Source organism: Neolamprologus brichardi, chromosome 5, assembly GCF_056152115.1.
Source record: "Neolamprologus brichardi isolate AB-2024 chromosome 5, ASM5615211v1, whole genome shotgun sequence".
NCBI classification, from domain to species: Eukaryota; Metazoa; Chordata; class Actinopteri; order Cichliformes; family Cichlidae; genus Neolamprologus; species Neolamprologus brichardi.
The window spans coordinates 34,560,018-34,581,296 of record NC_142108.1 but is presented as its reverse complement, the minus strand read 5'-3'; the positions used below and the strand labels follow the sequence as shown (position 1 = coordinate 34,581,296).

The window sequence follows — 21,279 nt, the reverse complement described above, 5'->3', positions numbered from 1 at the left end:
AGCTAAATGAGGCCAGATTATTAATCCACCCCCGAAGGCTTTTTTAACCTTTCCCTACAGTTATTAATCTGGTTGTCTTCTTTCAGATTAATAAACAATTGTGCTTTTTTAAATTTGTTTCCAGTTTATAAAAGTTTTCCGTCAGTTCATTAACTTTGCATCCATCCATCATCTCCCGCTAATCCAGTTCAGGTGGGAGGGGTCCCATCAATGCTGAAAGGTATACAGAGGATTTTAAACAGCATATGTCTGAACCAGACCTTTCTCAGAGAAGGCTTCCATATTTTAGCCGGATGATGCTAAACCACAGACGGCATCCGGCAGTTTAGCTTCACAGTAGAAGAGTCCGGGTGCCTGCAGTCCAGATCTTTCACCGGCTGAGAACATGTGGAGCTTCGTGGGACCAAAGACAGGAAAAGAAGAGCCAGGACTGCCGAGCAGCTCGACTCCTCCATCGGACCAGAATGGGAATTCTTCTTCTGGAAGTCCAGATGTTTACAGACTGTAGTGGGGCGATCGTGGCTCAAGAGTTGGAAGTTCGTCTTGTAATCAGAAGGTTGCCGGTTCGAGCCCCGGCTTGGACAGTCTCGGTCGTTGTGTCCTTGGGCGAGACGCTTCACCCGTTGTCTACTGGTGGTGGTCAGAGGGCCCGGTGGCGCCAGTGTCCAGCAGCCTCACCTCTGTCAGTGCGCCCCAGGGTGGCTGTGGCTGCAATGTAGCTGCCATCACCAGTGTGTGAATGTGTGTGTGAATGGGTGGATGACTGGGTGTGTAAAGCGCTTTGGGGTCCTTAGGGACTAGAAAAAGTGCTATACAAATACAGGCCATTTACCATTTAAAAGAAGAGGGGAAACTGCACAACATTTAGAGACAAGCAGCTGCCATGAAGTTCAAAATGAGCTCATATTTTTTCTAAAATTTGAACATTTTCTAATCTTTTCTATGTGCTATTGTGTAGAGTGTGAGATTTATAAATCACTGGATTCTACTTTATTTACATTTTAAACAACTTTTTTGGAATTAGGGTCTGCGTGTGTGTGTGTGTGTGTGTGTGTGTGTGTGTGTGTGTGTGTGTGTGTGTGTGTGTGTCTGTGTGCGTGTGTGTGTTGTTAGGTGAGGTCAGCGTAGGGAGTAAAACTTCAGACTGACTGCAGAGGAAGCAGAAACCAGACCTGGCCTCTCCAGCTCGTTTGTGTCTCATAACTCAGCGCTGCAGTATTTTTGTAAGAGTTTGTGTTCAGCATCGATCTGACGCCGCTGATTTCATTTCCTCCGTGAAAATGCACTCGACCTTCCACTTTTCCCTTTTCACACCCTTTTCCTTCTGTTTCTCTTTGTCTTTCCTGGACTCCTGTTTGTCTTTCTTCTGAAGGACCACTTCATTCTCTGGCCTCGAACAATATTTGTCCTCTCTCACGTTCAGGCTGAGGTGTCGACAGTGCAACTCTCTGCTGAAGGTTACCGTTAATGATTGTGACCTTCTAACTGCAACACGACAGAGACCCCCGCACACACAAACACTTCCAGCTGAGACACGGGAAAAACTGAAAGTGATGGAGGGGCAAGTCAAACATTACCTCAGCTGTTGTGTCCACAAAGAACATGAGACTGTTTTTAAAGTCTTAATGCGTCCCACTGATGTTTCCACTCTGTTTATTGGCTCTAACTACAAAGCAAGTTTGACGGAGAGGTAATCGGGTTTCCTTGTCAAAGACTTTTTACAGATTTAAAGAATAATTATGGTTTATGTCAGCCTGCTGTATCATCCTTGAATGTGACTTTGGTGGGAAATGTTGCATCATTGCAGTATTCCTGGAAGGAAAATCCTATTTTCTGTGGGATGGAAAGCAAACATTTAAAATTATGTGTCCAGTTTATTTTAGCACAGCCAAAGGACTGATAAGCTCATGCTATTGTGAGACATTTGTTAGTGCATCCATGCAGAGACCTCTTGGAGGATTGGTCAAAGCTTACACACAATGATAATAGGTCTTCACTGGAAATGCACTCAAGGTCAACGTCACATTTGTCTTTGTCAGTAGATTTAATTCTTACAAAGCTTGTTATCCTCCAGTGTACAGTTACTTTACTCTTTGTGGAATTACAATTAAAATGTTTGTTTATGAGCAAGCATTTGGCGACAGTGGGAAGGAAAAACTCCCTTTTAACAGGAAGAAACCTCCAGCAGAACCAGGATCAGGGTGTGTGTGTGTGTGTGTGTTTATATGTATTTGATTGTTTTTTGTTACCTTATTAAGATTGGGGGGTGGGGGTATCTTATCTTATCTTATCTTATCTTACCCTGAAATGCTTGAGCTTAGCGCTTTAAGTGTGCTTTCTTTTGAATGGTATTTTTGCAGTGCAGTATTCCTGCTTAACTTCAGTGAAGGCTCCAAGTTCTTTTTCCAGTAATGAAAGATTCAACTTTAATCGGAGCGGGTTAAAAGCGGACCCTTTCTTCACTTTGTATATTTCTACCCGGACACTATTCAGTGCCGGACAGATTCCGTTGACATTGCTGCTGTTACCAAACCAGAAGGTTTCCGTGCAGGGAGCCTCCGTGACTCTGCAGCCCGCTTCTCGGCTTTAACAGCGGGTCTTCGTGCAGCCATGTATCGGCGGCCGCTGCAGTTCGCCGCCAGAAGCTTCGCTCATGTGTCCGCCTGCAGGGCCGCCTCCGCCGGGGGCAAGGTAAGAAACGCCCCGCTGGCGTTAGCTTGTTAGCTTAGCCGGCTAACAGGTGAAGAAGTTGAGGCTGATGTTCGAGGTGACAGCTGGGTGAACACACGGCGACAGGTGACGGAGTGAGCGCTCATCTGCCTCCGTGTGTGTTTGAGTTTCACACAGACTCACACGGACAGCCTGCGAGCTCCATTAGCAGGATTAATCTCAGGGCTCAGATTAATGGAGGCGAACTCGACCAAAGACTCGCAGTAACAGCTCTAAAGTGCGTTCCCAGTTTAAAGGCTTTCTTTACACCGAGCACAGAAACTCTACATCACACGTTCAAAGGCTTCTGTCATATATGAATAATAACGTGTTTGTCACCCGAGATAATGAAATTACTCATCAGTCACGTGTTCGAGCTTCGTTTTGGTCCAAATATTTTGATGGGTCACTGAACCATAGACTGTATGTAAATGATGGACGTGTCAGCTGTTTGTGTTGATGATGTTTTTAGGAGGTAGAAGTGAACAACGGTTGAGTGGCGGGCTCTGTCCACAAACCATGTGGGTGCAACAAATAGACCAGTATAGACCGTCCAATGGTTTACTGTCAAAAACTGGACCAGAGACAAATATGACAAATAATGTGGCACAGCCGCCATATTATTAATCCGATAAGTTCAGTTCAGGGACTTGTCACCTAGTCAGCTGATCCAAGTGTCAGAAAATAACCAGCTGAGCACCGTGGACTCGGTTACACTTCGGAGACGTGCTGCTGTGTGTCAGGCCTGCGCACCAAGGTGCCGCCGCACTATAATAAAGTGAGGGTAACTCACTACTACTTTTAGTGCCGACTAGCACGAGCAGCAACATTTAAACTTGAAGCAGCACACATCCACAGCTGGGATACTACTCAAAGTCGCCTAACTCGAGTATGAAATTAGATTAGGGAAAGGATTTTTGTATCCGGCTGTAAACATGTTTTTTTTTTTCCTGCTGTAAAGTTGGACATTTAAATATCAGAGTCTGAGGGTCCAGGGTGTCTAATGCACGCGGGCTCTTTTAATACATGCAGGATGTTTGGGCTTCGTCTCGCTGAAGTAAGCGGTGCTTTTCCTGGAAAAAGACTGAAGCGCTGAAGTCTGTAATACTGTTTAGCATAAATGGTGCCTTCACAGATAAACAGTCTAAAGGTTCTTTAGGTACTAAATGTTTTTTGAGAATTGAACTAAAGCTTTGCCAGCAGCTGTGCTGATGCAGATGTTGAGGTTTGATATTTGTTTTTGTTCCCTCAGTGTCTCTTTGACACAGTATATAGCAGTTTAGGCCATCAGCTCATAGCAGCGGTCTCTTCATTCTCTTTGAGCTTTAGTCCATTTTGAAAGGTTTTAAATTTACATCATGTTTTTACAAATCTGAATGAACTTCCATCCATCTTCATCCGCTTTATCCGAGGCCGGGTCGCGGGGGCAGCAGCCTAAGCAGAGAGGCCCAGACCTCCCTCTCCCCAGCCACCTCCTCCAGCTTATCCGGGGGAACACCAAGGCGTCCCCAGACCAGCCGAGAGATATAATCTCTCCAGTGTGTCCTGGGTCTGCCCCGGGGCCTCCTCCCAGTGGGAGGCGCCCAGGAGGCATCCTTGTCAGATGCCCGAACCACCTCAGCTGGCTCCTTTCGATGTGGAGCAGCGGCGGCTCTACTCTGAGCCCCTCCCGGGTGGCCGAACTTCTCACCCTATCTCTAAGGGAGAGGCCAGCCACCCTTCGGAGGAAGCTCATTTCTGCCGCTTGTATCCGCGATCTCGTTCTTTCGGTCACTACCCACAGCTCGTGGCCATAGGTGAGGGTAGGGACGTAGATCGACCGGTAAATTGAGAGCTTCGCTTTTACACTCAGCTCCCTCTTCACCACGACGGACCGGTGCAGCGTCCGCATCACTGCAGCCGCAGCCCCAATCCGTCTGTCGATCTCCGGCTCCCTTCTCCCATCACTCGCGAACAAGACCCCGAGATACTTGAACTCCTCCACTTGGGGCAGGAACTCATCCCCGACCCGGAGTGGGCACTCCACCCTTTTCCGGCTGAGAACCACGGCCTCAGATTTGAATGAACTTAATCAGATTATTGTTGCAGGTCGTTGGGTGATGCAGAGACTTAATCAGTTTATAAATGTTGACTCAGAAAAAGCCTGTCCAGCAGTCAGAGGGTTAACGAAAGATGTTTCGTGCAGTTCAAACAAAAAAGCTAAAGGGTCACAAAAACTGGCTAAACCTGAGAACAACACTGAGCTGTGATGTGAAGATCGCTGCTGTTAGTGGGAGACGAGCAGGTGTTTGATCCGTCTTTAAAAACAAGTCAACAAATAAAACAGTCGATCGTTTGTGCTCAGCCTGACTTAACTTCTCTCTCCTTGCAGGGGTTGGATCAGGAAGCCTGTTTCAGAGCGCTGGCCGCCTGTCAGCAGGCGGGCGTCTCCTCTCCATTAGTAACGCCGTGCCGGACGCTGCATGTCGCCACACAGGTAACATCTCACGCAAGCACATGAACAAATAACCCTCATTGTTTAACCCACAGATGGACTGCTTAAAAACAGCTGTGCAGCTCTTTTGTCCCAGTGGGTGGGCCACCGATATGCCAAACAGAAAGCACAAAAGGAGGGGCGCTCTCCTATTATCTTTTCTGATTCTTAAAATAAGAATTAATATAAATATATACTGTTTGCTGATAAATAACACTTTTCACTCGGTCGATTCCAGCTCCGTCATCTCGGAGGCATTTTGTTTAGCCTTTTATTATCTCTGTAAAAGTGTCCACTAACTAAACAACATGTGTCTGTTCACATTTTCTGCTTAAATGAAAACAAATAAACTGTAATTCCTCTTTTCTTTAACCCTTTAAAGCCGGTCAAAGCAGCACGCTCCGTTTTGCATAACTATTTTTAAATCCCGGTAGCTCTGCAACCACGTGAGCTAGCGCAATAATTTTTTTTGCATATGAAACCGGAGGAGTTGTACTTACATCTTATGCCATCAGCTTGTCCTCGGTCACAGTTTCCTTCCACATATAGCTTTGCAAAAACTGCATAAAAAGCACTTGCAGCAACAAAAACATAATATTCCAGAAACACGCTTTGCCGATCCGATCAGCTGTTCGTAACACTTCCTACGTTGGAATAGACGTCAGAGCGAACTTTTGCATGTCCGCCATGACCTGCCCGAAACCGGAAGTGACGTCATTTTCACGGAAATGTAGTTTTTTTTTTTTTTACCATTAGGGCCTCATGAGCCTATACTGGTGTTTTTAAAAGTTATCTTTGACTTTATGACTTTCTGTGTTGTTTCTGGGATGCTTAGGACTCATATTGCACTGCTGGAAATAGTTTATTTTGATGCATATGCTGCTTTTTTGCAAATTTGCATTATAATATTTATTTTCATTTTTCCTGCAGTGTATAAAAATTGGTGTATTTCAAAAATAAAACTATGAAGACACTCAAAATAAATTTCCTGTGGTGGGAAACTATTTTGTGCAACTTTTTTGTATTTACAGTTTTGAGGGATAAGCCTCTTAAATTTCTCTAACTAGAAATATATGTTAAAAAAACAAAAACGATTTTCAATTTTTTTGTAGTTTATTGCACTTTTTTGCAATTTATGTAATTACTATGCACTTAATGCAGACATATTATTAAAATCTGGGCTGTAATGGTTGTATTGATGTATATCAACTTGAAATGCTCCCAAAAATGGCTCCACAGCATGTAAACATATAATATAAGCTCTGGCGGACTTGGTTCTATGGTAGGTCTTAAAGGATTAAAGGGTTGATTATTCAGTAGTTTTTCACACCTGCTTGGATTTCAGGATGAATTGAATGAATTCTGAGTTCAGTCGTGTCGTATTCGTGCCTTTAAAGCACTTCCTGCCTGCTCCGTGTGTTCGAGGCTCCGACTGGTTTTGTTGTTTTTAATGAAGCTTGAAAACTGGGAGAAAGCTTCAGCACATCTGCGCGTCCCGATGAAGGTTAGCGGGGTCGTGATGGCTGTAATAAAACTGTCAAAGCACGAAGACGACGCGCAGCTCGGAGTAGGTCAGCGTATTAATTTAGTGAGCGGTAAAGGTCGCGCCGCACAGGTGCGTCGTCACGTGCTGTTGATTTAACGAGGACACACGTTTGATGTCCCACCTGCTGAAGGAGCAGTTTCTGTCTTCGCTGTCGTTTTTTCACCGCTCCACTTTTTCTTTTTGTCCTTCAGCTCCGTAACGTGAAGGAGACGCATCAGCACACTGAGGAGGAGGTCGGCGCCTTCACGAAGCTCATCGAGGCGATGGGCTTCACGGGACCGCTCAAATACAATAAATGGGTGAGTGCAGAAGAGACGGGTGAGACGTGGGCTGAGAACGAGCAGGTGATGGTGATTTCATTTGATGTGTGAAGTCAACACGAGCACTTAGTGTCATGTTAAATGTGTTTAACGTGCCTCTCAGGCCACCTGTTACCTGCTGACGTGTCCGTTCTGCACTCTAACAACCTTTCATTCAAAAGCAACACGCTCACGTCCTTTAAACGCACCTTCTGATGAATGTGCGCCACCCTGATTGGTCAACAGGTAACGAAAACGAACCGGTGTGTCGGGTCAGACGTTTCTACCTGTACTGTCAGTGCAGCGTTTCCCCTCCTGCTCGCTGTGGTTGAATAAAACCAAACTGCACTTGGACACAACAGAGTAATAAAACATTTGTTATGGAAGATGTTGCACGCAGAAGGCCAAAAATACAAATAACGTCACTGCAGTGGGAGTGATATTCACACTCTTTTAGTCGGTATGTTTTCCAGGAATGCACAGGTCACTAAAGGAATAAACAGTTGGAGCTTCAGTGATGTGGGAGGTTTTGGCTAAAGGCGGAAAGGTTGCGTGTGTGCCGAGGAATGTCAGGCGAGCAAAGAGCTGGGCCGCCCGCCGGACCGGCAGCGTTCGGCTCGCTGGCACACCTTCGAACTCGTGTCCTGCTCCTGCGCGTGTTTACTCCACAGATAAAACCGCCGTCGGAGACGCACAGATCCCAGAATAATCCCACAGAAATGCTCGCTGTTGATAAAAGAAGCCCCCCCCCCCCCCCCTCCCCCCCCGTTTCCATTGACAAATGTTGGTAATGGAAGTGTAGTGGTGCGTTTACACTAGGCAGGAAGTGTAATTACTCCCACACAACAGCCAGCAGGACGAGGAGGCGTAAAGAAAGGCTGGAACGAGTGTCTGCACTGTGGCCGCTGGGGTGTAAAGGCTGATTGGCTGTTACTCGGGCAGCGTGGCCGCCTGACAGCTTCAACAGGAAGCCAGCGTGTTGTGTCTCGGCGCCATCGCAGGAGGGTCGCCTGCCGAGGCGTTTCCTATGAGTGATGTTTGCCACAACGCTCTGAAGTTGGTGTTTTCCTTCAGCTGCCCTCAAACGCCATCACTAAGCCCCTCCTCCATCTCTGAATGTCAGTGACATCACGAGAATCAGCTGATTGAAATACTGCGAGCAACTCCGCGCTGTCAGCTGTAGCTGTGAGCGCGATGTTGTGGTTACCGAGTGACGACGTCAGACATGATGTTTTTGTTTCCACAGAAAATCAAGATCGCTGCTCTGCGGATGTACACGTGCTGCGTGGAGAGAATCAACTACGACGAGTTCTTCGACAGTGAGTTTACCGCGCTCGGCTCCCTGGGCCGCCGTCATGTTTGTTTGTTTGTTTGTTTGTTTGTTTGTTCCCACCTGAACCTGAAGAACAACTTTTCTCAGTAACATAAAACACAAACGCAGAACAAACCGGAGAGCTCAAATATAAATCTCACGTGTGAAGGATTCAACTCTGAGCTGAGGATTTGTCCTCGTTCTGTGGTATCGTCACCTTCCCGCTCAGGTGACACAGTAAATGTGTCGCTTTGTGTTTTGGAGACATTCAAACCTTCAGCTCTGCTGCTTATTCACCTTAAACTCTCAGATATGAGTGTTTTAAAAAGAAAAGCACATCTTATGTTAGTGCCAAAATCTCATTTATCGTCCCGGCAGCCATATTTATCACACAAATGTTACAATTTCTGTAAATTCTGTGAATCTCAATGCATGAAACGATACATTTTTAGACATAAGTTGTAACAGTATTTATCACACGGTGTGCTGCGGGGAAAAGCCCGTTCTAACGCTTGAGTCTGAGGTTTATTTGGAGCACCTGGCGGCTCTTTGTTGCTTCTCATCAGTAAACTCTCTGCACACTCTGTCACGTGACTCTTGTGTCGGTGGCAGCAGAGGTTTGTCCCGTTTGAGTCTGAGGTGTTGGTGACTTCTCATACCCAAACCATGTCCGTGCTACAGAGTCAGCCCCTCGTTTAGGAATAAAATGCACGATTTGTTTTGATTGGTTCTTCTGTTTGTCGTCATTTATTTTGAAAAATCTCAAAAAGATCTTCAGCTTTATTGTGAAAGATTTATGTGGGAAATGAACAAGCGGACGGCAGAGCCACATGCTGGGTTTACCTTCGTTGTTGCTAACGACAACGTGTAAAAACTAGGGGTGCAACGATACACAAAATTCATGGTTCGGTTTGATACTTTGGTGTCACGGTTCGATATTTTTTCGATACAAAAAAATGTTCATGCTTTTTAATTTGTCATTTATTAAAATTATAAATATATATTTTAACTCAAACGTACAGTTTTTAAATTGAATGTTGCTGAAACAACAAAGTAATAAAAAAAATAATCTATCTGATGGAGAAATCACTCATCTTTGGAAAAGAGAGTTTATTACAGAGAAATGTCTCTTTCCAAAATAAAAGCTCTACTATACGCTTCTTCTGGGCTATATTCTCAGCAGCATATTAAACATATCAGGTCCCCATAAGGAGAATCATGTGCTAACGGCTGTCTAAATGACTCGGCTAAAGTTTGTAGCATGCGTGCTTGTTGTTTTTGTCTGCTTCCACTTGTCTTTGCACGAGGATGATGTCGGGGTAAATGTGCAGTCATATTCGTTGTGTTCCCACTAGTGCTGTCAGCGTTAATCTGAAATGATGTTAACGCCACAACACGGCAAATCTCCGTTAACGAGCTACCGCGGATCGCCCCGTGCGTGGGGCTGGACGGCCAGCACGTTAACGAGCTAACTGCGCTAACACACTAGTTCCCACCAATGTAATTGAGCATTGCATGGCACATCTGACATACTGTTTTACTTTAGTCCATGACGCGCTTACCTTCAGGGTCATACGTCACATGAAAACCAAAATAGTTCCAAACGCCAGATCTGAATGAGGGTGGGGGAGGTTCAATTTGTCATGTTGCAACAGAGAGCTTAGCTTCTGTCTGCTAGCTTGCGCTGCGCTCAGTGAATCTGCGTTCGACTACTCCGCCTAGGCTGCACTGTCGAGCGCAGATCCACTGAGCGCTCAACACAGACAGCACCGTCAGAAGGAAAGTTGATAAAATAAATTAAAAATTTTGTATTGTTCGATACATATGCGTACCGAACCGAAAGCGCTGTATCGAACGGTTCAATATCGATACGAGTATCGTTGCACCCCTAGTAAAAACAGTCACTTGTCTGTCTCCAGTGTTTTTATTTTAAATATAAGAACATTAACCCATGAATGTAGCTGCTACAGTGACCATCAAAACCATGAAAAATGTTCCCGCAAACAGTTTTTGCGACACCTTGAAACAATGATGATGTGTAAAATGAAACAATAGACATTTTCATATCGTCATCCGACATATACGGTGACGTCAAACAGCCCTACTCTGTGTTGATGTAGAGTGTGACGCAGGTGTGACGTGCAGAGAATCCTAATGAATCCTCATGTGTGTGTTTCAGAGTGCACCCTCCCTGACACTCTCAACTCCTGGTTCCTGGTTGCACAGCTGCACGTATGGTGAGTCGCACAAACACATCATCTCAGCTACCAGTTTATTAGGTACACCTGTGCAGCTGGATTTATCCAATCAGCCAATCAGATGGTTTGTTTGCTGCTCTGAGGAATCTGTGTGCTGATTGGTCCGTGTCGACCGCGCTGTCTGCTGCTCTGTGTGTGTCATGTGATGTAATTTTACTTTGACAGTTATCTTCCTTCACATTAAACGTCCTCTGTAGCAAAGAATCCAGTTCACAGTGAGAGAATGCATATAATATATAATTGTATTATTATTGATGTGTTAATGTGGTGTAATTGGAAGCGTCTGATCGAGTTTTTAATGATGTAATGATGTCGGTGTAGCTCCTGCTGGGACAGTGACGCTCTTCATATGATGAGCACACGGCTTCACTCGTCACAGCGATTTAAGGCTGTGCGCTCGTTTCAGTCTCCTTGTTGTGTTCTTGTGCTCTCAGGATGTGTTTGGTGCGGATGCGTCAGGAGGGCAGAGAGGGGAAGTACATGTGCCGTTACATCGTGCACTCCATGTGGGAGGATGTGGAGCAGAGGAGCAAAATCATGGGGGTACGTTATGTTTCTGATGTTGAAGGGAAAAAATGAAATTCAGAGGTGTGAAAGCAGGTGAGACAGTCTCAGCTGAGAGTGTTAAAATCTCCACAAAGACACCAACACACGTAGAGACAACCAAGCTCTGCGTGTGCAGCAACGTCTGCATAACTTCTGCAACTAAACGAAAGCAACAGAAGCAATACCAACAAAGCAGCCGCGGTAACTACAGCAACAGCTGTAACCAGAGCCTCTGTCATATCGTGAAGTGCACACACACACACACGCAGGCTGTAAATGTCATGTGACTGTATTTCCACTTTTCAGCGTCACTGCTGGGACAAAGATCTCAGCCTGTTGGAACTTCGTCCAGCAGTTTGTTTGATTCCTGAAATCCTGATTTATTCTTGGTTTAAAAGATTTGAGGAAAAACTAAAACGATCGTGAACAAAGGTTTTCTGTTACTCTTCATTCGGGTTGTTTACTGAAGCTGAGTTTGCAAATTCAGATATTTTCCCAGCTGTTTAATTCCCACCAGAGAAGCTTTCACTCGAATTCTCCCTCAGTGACAAAAATCCTGTGTTCAAGCTTTTGCATCAACTCGGCTGATTGGTTTGTGGTTACGGCCGCAGCAGAGGTTGCGCTCCTGCCCGTTTATCTCAGCCAGCTCTCCTGCTGGAACAGAATCTGGATCTTCAGGTTCCAGCAGGAATGCTTTGGCAGTGGCTCCTGCAGCGTGCACACGGTCAGTGTTTCACAGCTGTGTGACGTGAAGGTCAATCAGCACGTACGAACTGCCTTCGCCACGAACAGGACTCGTGTTGCTGTGCAGTCTAACCCTGATCTGAGTCGGCTCCACTGAGCTGCTGCATTTGCTTCATAATGTCAGTCACCAACTGTTCATGGACGTGTGGTGATTAGACTGTTTTCAACTTAAGCATGAAAGTGAAAAGATGAGAAAACAAGAATAGACACAACAGTTGTCTCCTGCTCGAAATGTGAACTTTGAATAATTGGGATTATTTACTCAAACGAAATTAAAATATTTTTGACTTTTTTCTGTTGAAAGCTGCAAAGAAATGCAGGAAACCCTGTTTTCTGAAAGAAAAGTCACATGATCAGAGCACACAGATCTATCGTACGCTCTGAAGTAAATTAAAAGGTTTCTGTAATTTTGGGATTTGCAAACTTGAAGTTTTCCGCCCACAAACTAAACCACAAAGATTCAAAGTCAGCATTTCTTTTGTTTCCTTTGCTTTCCGGACCACCGATACAACCCCAGCTCACTGGGCATGCTCAGTCCAGCTTATCCCAGCTGCAATTATCTGCAGATCCTGTAAGCTGCACCGTCCAGTAACCGTTGTCCTCACGGGGAGGACGAGGCTCGACTGTAGCACTGGTTAGCTGACTTTGTCAAATAACCTCATATAGATAAATCTATTAAATATGGACCATTCATAGATCATCTTCTCAGTTAAAGGAGCAGCGTGAAGCTTAAGTGTCCATCATGGACAAACGACTGCAGGTCGGTTCGCCATTCCTTCTGCCACGCCCCTCCAGCTTTCACTGCACCCTCGAGCACTCCACCCATCCAGGTAATAAAGGTACCCTGAGCTGTCTTTGGGCACATAGTCTCAACTTATTTCCACCTGCAGACGCAGGTAAGCAACCTTCTGTTCAGGTGCCAAGTTCGGGGGATAAAAGTAGACCCCCCCTGCTCACCACCTTTCACTGAGGCCAGCCCCGGGTTCAAGATGCTACACTGTTGAGGCGAGTCCGAGTCTGAACTCAGGCTGTTCCCCACCAGAGGGGTGCTGTTCCAAGAGCCACTTTTGGCAACCAGGGATTGGCCCGCAGGGGTGTCCGCCCCTTACCGCGGCCCAATCCACACAGCACCAGACCCCTACACCTCCTGCCACGGGTCAGGGAGCCGCAGGAGCGAACTGTCCAAAAGTCGTAGGTATTAAGTTACTGTTTTAGAAAGCAAAAGCTGGAAATGTTCATCATTTAGAAACTGGCGCTGGGCAAAGTTTGAAAACTGGCTTTCTGATTGTTTTTCTTTATTAAACGTAATTAACTTAATCGCTTTAGCTCCAGAATGAAACATGAAAACTTCAGCAGGGCAGACGTTTGGAACTGAAGAGCCGAGAACGAGCACACGCTGATGACTGATTATTTTACTGCATTAATACAGGCTTGACAGCAGCAGTATTTTCCACAGCAGCTCGGGTTCCTCAGAAGTGCTTCTGTGACATTAAATCGCCACAAATCTACACAAACACGTCTCCAAGCGAAATGTCATTCTGTTAAATAAATATTCATTATTTCAGCCACATTTCCCCTTCGAGCTGATGCAACAGTGCGTTCAGTTTTATCCGTGCCATTGCACGCTACAAAGGATGCAGGTTTTGTTGATTTTAAAGTTTTACATCAGCGTAATTGTGCCAACAAATCCCCGGAGAGCGAGCCTGGCTGCGGCCGCCGTGTCCACAGAGTCGTTCCTCTATTTTCTGTCAGTGGAGCAGCTCCAGGAAGTGTCGCTCATTGACATAAATCTGGGCTCTGAGCACACGAAGCTTTCAGAAACACTTTGTCCGTCTATAATGCAGATTATTCTGGATTCGAGTCTCAAAGCTAACAGAGGGGAAAAACCCACTTTAATTACGGGTGTTTGCGTTTAAGAATTAAAGAGTTGTGACAAAGAATGTAAATGTAGGGCGGCAGGATGTTAAACAGGGTCAAAGCAGTCTGCTCTCACTCCTCAGAGCATCCTCGCTTCTTTCCTCACGTCGTAGTCCCAAACTGAGACACGCCTGCCTCTGAGCCTCGTTTATGAACTACACGTTTGTACCCTCCGCTTACGGTTAAGCCTGATATTTTTAGGCGCTTTAAAATTCTCCAAAATCAAACAGTTTGGTGCTGCTGAGGGTTAAAACGATCCACAGTCTCAGCATCCTTCACAAAACGTCATCGTACCAAAACACACAAACGCTACGTCAGACCTGAAAAAGAGGATTTACGAGTTTTTGGCTGAATTAGATGATCGACGCTGTTCTGACTGAAGGGTTTCAGCTAAATCAGACAGCTCAGCTGGAGCTTTGGACAGAAATGAAAACGGAAAAGTGAACCGCAGCGATGTGAAGAGGAAGACTGAGGGTTCAACTGTTCTCAGTCAAAGTTCATGCTGAGGATTCTCAGTAGGAGACGCTGTGGGAGGAATGTGACGTCAAAAGCCGACCAAACTTCGTCCAATAGAACATCCGAGACGATCCATGCACAGCTCCAGGTTCCCACGCCTGATCCCAAGCTTCATGTCCGCACTGAAGCCTCAGCTGGTCCCGATTCTTCACCGAGGCAGTGAAATATTTGGAGTCCAAGACCCCGTCAGCTCGTGGGCTGCAGTTACAGCGAGTTTTAGCTGATGGCTACCGCCCTGACGAAAAAGGTTGTGAATGCGATAACTTGAGACTAAAACATCAGATGAGTTTGGATCTCAGGGACCTCGACCTCAAGGTCATGGGTCAACTTTTCTGAAAGTCTTGTGAATGCAATAAATGGTAAATGGCCTGTATTTGTATAGCGCTTTACTTAGTCCCTAAGGACCCCAAAGCACTTTACACTGCATCCAGTCATCCACACATTCACACACTGATGATGGCAGCTACAATGATGATGATGATGGCTACAATGTAGCAATGTAGCTACATTGTAGCCACAAGCTACATTGTAGCTACATTGTAGCTACAATGCTACATTGCTACATTGTAGCCACAAGCTACATTGTAGCTACATTGCTACATTGTAACCACAGCCACCCTGGGGCGCACTGACAGAGGTGAGGCTGCCGGACACTGGCGCCACCGGGCCCTCTGACCAACACCAGTAGGCAACGGGTGAAGTGTCTTGCCCAAGGACACAACGACCGAGACTGTCCAAGCCGGGGCTCGAACCGGCAACCTTCCGATTACAAGGCGAACTCCCAACTCTTGAGCCACGATCGCCCTAACTTGAGTACAAGGCGGTGTGGGATTTTGAGATTGAGATCTTTATTGTATCTACCAGGAGGCTGAGGGGTGCTGTTGGCTGCTGCCAGTATTTTAAACACTGAGCTGAAAGACGTGCAGCACAGGAACAGAGCTGATAAAACGCTGGAGAGGCGAGAGCGTCACAGTCTTTCGGGTTCGTGCCTTCAAATAAAAACAGAACTGCAGACGGGTCAGAGCTTCATCCAGTGCAGGAAAACATCACAACTTGCTTTTCTGCCTGATGCAGCTTTCCTTATTGGAGCAGAAAGGTTTTCTCTAAGCATGTGGTGTAAACACTCATAAAATCAGAGGGTTGCCGTTCAGGTGGGAGCAGGAGGGACTGGTCTTTGGAGATTTAGTTGACTGGTAGTGAAGGTGTGAATCCACACCTCATCACAGCCTCTTGGCTGTAAAGCGAGCTCAGCGGCAGCCAAGCAGCAGCTTTCAGCGCTCTTCATATTAAGGAGCTCTTTAGTTTTGCTCCTTGTGCTTCGTGTGACAGAAAGAGGTCAGAGATGAGAAATTACAGTCTGGCTTGTGAGGTCACTCCTGCAGCGTGGGCTCGCATGCATTGGTCGCGTACGCGGCAGGTGTTTTCACAGCTGCATACGTGACCTTTTGTCAGCACGTGTACGTAAACCTGCGTGTTCTGTATGTCAAGCGTGTCAGCACAGAGTTACAACAAAGTCCGGTTTCTTTTAAAGTTCAATAGTAAAGATGTTCAGACGTCGATTCTGACCTCACGTTTCTCTTGTTCAGAGCTCACTTGTTTTGTGACCTCTGACCTTACGCTGAAGTCATTAACTTAAGTCATGGAAGTTTGCAGCTTCTTTACGTCCCAGCTGTACACACAGAGCAGCTGTTTTCAGCTAGTTTCTCTCCTGTAGTCAGACTGAAAGGTGAAACGACACATTTGCTGGCAGAAAAACGATCTGCTGATGTTTTGATAATCAAAGATTTGTTTCAGTGCTCGCCAGCAGATCTGTGGAAGCGCTCGGGGACATTTCCTCTGTGTTTTGTGGGGCGATCGTGGCTCAAGAGTTGGGAGTTCTTCTTGTAATTGGAAAGTTGCCGGTTCGAGCCCTGGCTTGGACAGTCTCGGTCGTTGTGTCCTTGGGCAAGACACTTCACCCGTTGCCTACTGGTGGTGGTCAGAGGGCCCGGTGGCGCCAGTGTCCGGCAGCCTCGCCTCTGTCAGTGCGCCCCAGGGTGGCTGTGGCTACAATGTAGCAATGTGGCTACATTGCTACATTGTAGCTACAATGTAGCCACATTGCTACATTGTAGCTACAATGTAGCCACATTGCTACATTGTAGCTACAATGTAGCCACATTGCTACATTGTAGCTACAATGTAGCCACATTGCTACATTGTAGCTACAATGTAGCCACATTGCTACATTGTAGCTACAATGTAGCCACATTGCTACATTGTAGCTACAATGTAGCCACATTGCTACATTGTAGCTACAATGTAGCCACATTGCTACATTGTAGCTACAATGTAGCTGCCATCACCAGTGTGTGAATGTGTGTGTGTGTGACTGGGTGGATGACTGGATGTGTAAAGTGCTTTGGGGTCCTTAGGGACTAGTAAAGCGCTTTACAAATACAGGCCATTTACCATTTTTATTTAGCAAGTTAAAGTTTTTAGTGAACCGTCCGTTCATGATGTCACATTTCAATCATTATCACGACCTGAGCCTTTTACAAACAGCAGATAACAGCAGTAACCTGAATACAGCAGTCAGAGATACTGAGGAAGCCTCACTGTGCACAGCTGACTGTGACGTTACCCTCTGTGATATTCAAACAGTCCAAAAGCTTCGTTTGCACATTTATGCAACAGCAAAATACATTTTTCCATCTAAAGCATTAGTTAGCAGAAGAATTTGACTTATTTTCATTCTTATTAAGTCTTATTATTTTTTCGATGCTTGCTGAATAATCCATCTGATGAGATTCCCGAACGTTCTTTTAGTCCGGACGTTGCGTTTAAGCGGGAGCTCCTGCTGCTGACTGACTGCAGGTTTCCCAACCTCACAGCTGCATGACGTTAGCACCATTCACTAACGCTGCGACTGCAGCACTGTTTGATGGCCAAAGCTGTACGTGTATCAGATCAGGAGTGTTTATCGGACTGTAGAGTCATAAATATGAATAAACTGAATATCTTTAAAGGAACAGACGAGGAAAGCAAGAAGCGAGTTAGATAAACATCCATGCAGCCGTGAACATTTTCCTTGGAAAATCATCTTTTTTTTTTCTTGATTTCCTAAAACGCAAATTTCCTAATCAAGCTCTACATGAGCAGCTTATATTTATACAGCGAGCAGCAGTGATTGGAGCTGCTCTAAGGTTTCATAGTGGCTGAGGCAGAGCGCAGGAAAAACATCGGTCATTTTCTCCACGTTCGTAATCACTGCTGCGCCTCCTCAGCGCCCGCACTCTCTACACTCCAGCCTGTGCAGCATTAGGAAACGCTCACCTTTGGATTCAGTGGCGACAAACCCGGCTGTGCGGCAGCAGGAAGGTTTTCTCACATTTATTTTTGCTGTGTGCACGACAGCGTTGGTGCAAAACTTCGCACAGACCCTACAGTATGATCCGTGTGATTCACCTGCGGCCCGAGAGCTTCAGTCGTCCAGCAGAACAAATAAACAGCACAGGGAGCGTTTTTTGATTTTACTGGTCAATGTGTGGATTTTTAAATTTATTTATTTTTCTATTAAAAATGGTGAAAAGTATCGTGTATATGAATAGAAAACGTAGAAAAAGAATTGGGAATCAGAATGTTTTGCCGTTTTTACTTAGTTATCAAAACGTCTTTGATCAATCAAATGATGAACCTGTACTTTATTTAATTTTTTTTTCTTTCAATATTGACTTCTCCAAAATTATTGGAAGTGTTTGTACAAACCTGGGACTGGACATTCAGCGTCCCCATACAGTTAACCTGACAGCAGCCATATTATTGGTCAGATAATGTCACTAAAAATGCACCAAAAGGCTCTGACAGCACAAACAGTCCACAGAGCAGACAGCTAGCAGCTACAGCCGCCTGTGTCGCCATCCACCTGTCAGTCAAAAAGAGGCCCCGCCCCCTAATATTCAAACTTTAAGCCTTATTGCAATTTAACCGCCTCTGCAGCTATGAAGGAAGAATTCACCGCAGAGACCAAACAGTTTGTGTGTCAGACTCTAAACATGTTTATTTCTGCTGTAAAGTTTTAACATGCGAGTCTATGGCGACTGACTCCCTGCTGGAGCCTCTGCTGGACGTTAGAGGAACTGCAGGTTTTTGCACTTCAGCCTTGGCTTCATTTTTCCAGCCCAGACGTTTCTGCCTGGAACAAATGTACAAATATATTCTCGATCTCTGCTGTGCTTCACTCTGATTGGTCTTCCTCTGTTTAATGATGCAGATTGATGCCATCCACAGAAAGGAAGCGATGAAAGCGATGACCGAAACCTTCTATGCAGCGATATTTGGATACGATGAGGTAAGACAAGGAATTTTAAACTTGCTGTTTTACAGCCGAGATTCAAACTCGGCTCAAAGGCGACTGGAAATCTGTTTCCTTTAAGAGTTCATCTTAGATGCACTGCAGACTCACTCAATTTTAACTCCGGTCCAAAGTCTGGATCCTGATTGGATCACACAGCTGGGACATGTCAGCAAACATCAACTGCAGATATCAGGTTAGAAGAAGCTTCATGCATGTGAACACGTGTGTTGGTGCCTGCAGGGAATCCTGTCCGATGACTGTGTGCTGGCGGCGGCTCTGTGGAGAAACCTGTTCAACCGTCAGTGTGAAGACCCCAGACAGCTGGAGCTCATGGTGGAGTACGTCCGCAAACAGGTGAGCTTTTGTCTTCCTAACACACTCACTTTGTTGCATTTGAATTGTGTGATGTCCTGATAAGACCTCGGCACATGCTTCGGGCCAACGTTCTCCAGGCTTGACTCCATCTGTTTTCGTAACCACAGGAATCCAGAGTCTTCTGCTGATGAGCAAATTGGGTTTAACCCTCACTGGTTTATGTGCACGTCTCCATGCAGAGAGCTCTCCCACAGTGAGCTGCTTGCCCGACAGAATTAGTTGGTTTTCCACGTCTGCACTGAGAGCTCGGGGCTTATTAGGAGAGTTCTTCAGCAGTGCTAAAGCTGATTATTTACCGTCCATCTACGTCATTACCCTGAGCGATGGGCGTGAGCTCTGGGTAATGACCCAAAACACGAGTTTGCGGTAATAAGCGGTTAAAGTGAGTTTTCTCGGAAAGGTGGCGAGGCTCATCTTTCAGGAAGGACTCGGGATGTTTCTTCCTGAGTGAAGATGTCCTACCTGGAGGCTCCCGGGGTAGAAATGAGACACTCTCAGCTGGTCTGGGAACAGCTCGGTGTTCCCCGGATGAACTGGAGGAGGGAAGGGTGAGGGAGGTCTGGGCCTCTCTGCTTAGGCTGCAGCCCTGAGACTCAACTCCAGAGAAGCAGCAGAGGATTGATGGACGTGCGAGTAGTTCAAAATGTTGATGGAACCTGGAAATTGTACCTGATGTGTTTCCTTAGAAGTTTATGACGCAGTAAATGTGGACGTGCTGCTGTGTGCAGATGCAGTACATCGACGCGCTGGACGGGGACGACCTGCTGCTCACAGGAGAGGTGAAGTGGCGCCCCCTGGTGGAGGAGAACGCACAGAGCATCCTGAAGGTGGTCAAACCCACGTACAACGATGCCGGACTGTGACAGACACTTGTTGCACTTCAGTTTCCTTTCATCCTTTCCTCGGTTATGTTTTCTCCTCCCCTTCTTTTCCTCATGACTCCTCCTCTCCTCATTGTTATGAGATTTTAATTTGACATCAGGTCTGTTGTTGTAGCTTTTTTTTCTTCCTCTTGTGTTCAGAGCACTTATTCTCCCAATGATGTGTCCACCGGAGGTCTGATTCTGGAGGGTCAGTGTATATATGTAGATTAGACAGTCAGGGATGAGGATTGTGGGCCGCCGTCATCCTCCATCTTTGTCCTGTTGGGTTTGAGAGCATCCGCTGCTTCCTGTCTGTGAAAACACACACATATTTATATTATCTCAGTTTTATAAGTACCGCCACGCTGTATTTATAAAGTATTTTGTACCTTCGAGCTTGCTCTTCTCCTGCAGAGGTGTCGTCTGAGACGTCTGTTACTGCTCCTTCACTGTGTTTAAATAAAGTTTTGCTCTGTGAGGTTAAAATGATCCTTGTAGGTTGTCAGCGAGGCGTCCACGATGCTCTCACACCGCAACAGGAAGCTGAACCCTCAAAGACACGATGTCATTCTTGTTTTTAAAAAGTGAATAAATAAAGTTTTCTCTGAACGCCGTCTGCTCCCGACTCGTTTTCTGTTCAGTTTTCTCAGATTAAATCCAAACTTGTGGTTTATTTATCTGCTGCTAACACCAGGTGACCGTGGCAACAAAAATGGCTGCAGCAGAGGAAGAAGAATTTTAATTAAAGGAAAAAAGCTCTTTGACCTTATAAATATGAAATTTGCATTTTATTTTATTTGTATGGCATTTATATGGATTACAATAACAGCTGCTTCAAGGTGCTGATAAGATGACCCCCCCCTATGACCAAGATTTTTGGCAACAGTGGGAAGGAAAAACTTAACAGGAAGAAAGATCCAGCAGAACCAGGTTTGGGGAGGGGCGGGGCCATCTGGCACGAAACGTGCTGTGGAAGAGAGCCAGAGATTAATAATCCTAATCAATACTCATAATTAAATGGTCGGAGGTCAGAAATAATCCACACAAAATAAGACAGACGTCACTCAGCTGTGACGGACCAATAAGCGCCCTCTGCTCGAGGCTCGAGCTCAATAATGATAATGTCAGATTGTCCTCCTGCACATGTTCAGGTCTGCGTAACATCATGAACTAATCTAAGGCACACGTGGGCGTGTCTGTGCTTGTACAGAGTGAGAGCGCCCTTCATACTTTGTGTTGTTTCTTTCCTGATGTCTGTCTTTGAAACTTGAATGTGTTTATAAGGAAGAGAGAAAAAACAGAAGATTGACCTTCACTGTCAGAGCTCAGCTCAAGAGAAATCACGAGGCGCTGCCGCACAGGAAATACAAAATCTATCAGAGTAA

General features: G+C 45.7%; 1 protein-coding gene across 1 annotated transcript; it reads left to right on the top strand.

The window, feature by feature from the left end:
- Positions 1-2,491: 2,491 nt before the first annotated feature.
- On the top strand, positions 2,492-20,503 carry uqcc1 (ubiquinol-cytochrome c reductase complex assembly factor 1). The gene is made up of 9 exons (XM_087841134.1): positions 2,492-2,691; positions 5,081-5,185; positions 6,920-7,027; positions 8,274-8,346; positions 10,519-10,576; positions 11,032-11,140; positions 18,573-18,650; positions 18,897-19,010; positions 19,760-20,503. The coding sequence occupies exons 1-9, from the start codon at positions 2,611-2,613 to the stop codon at positions 19,892-19,894; spliced, it is 861 nt and encodes a 286-aa protein (XP_087697260.1). The 5' UTR covers positions 2,492-2,610; the 3' UTR covers positions 19,895-20,503.
- Positions 20,504-21,279: the final 776 nt, after the last annotated feature.

What these genes read in the sequence shown, in the direction of transcription:
- uqcc1 (XM_087841134.1), top strand. Translation starts at nt 2,611, where the DNA reads ATGTATCGGCGGCCGCTGCAGTTCGCCGCCAGAAGCTTCGCTCATGTG. An exon ending in CGCTCAAATACAATAAATGG is followed by an intron (nt 7,028 to 8,273) that starts GTGAGTGCAGAA and finishes TTGTTTCCACAG; the next exon opens with AAAATCAAGATCGCTGCTCT. An exon ending in CTACGACGAGTTCTTCGACA is followed by an intron (nt 8,347 to 10,518) that starts GTGAGTTTACCG and finishes TGTGTGTTTCAG; the next exon opens with AGTGCACCCTCCCTGACACT.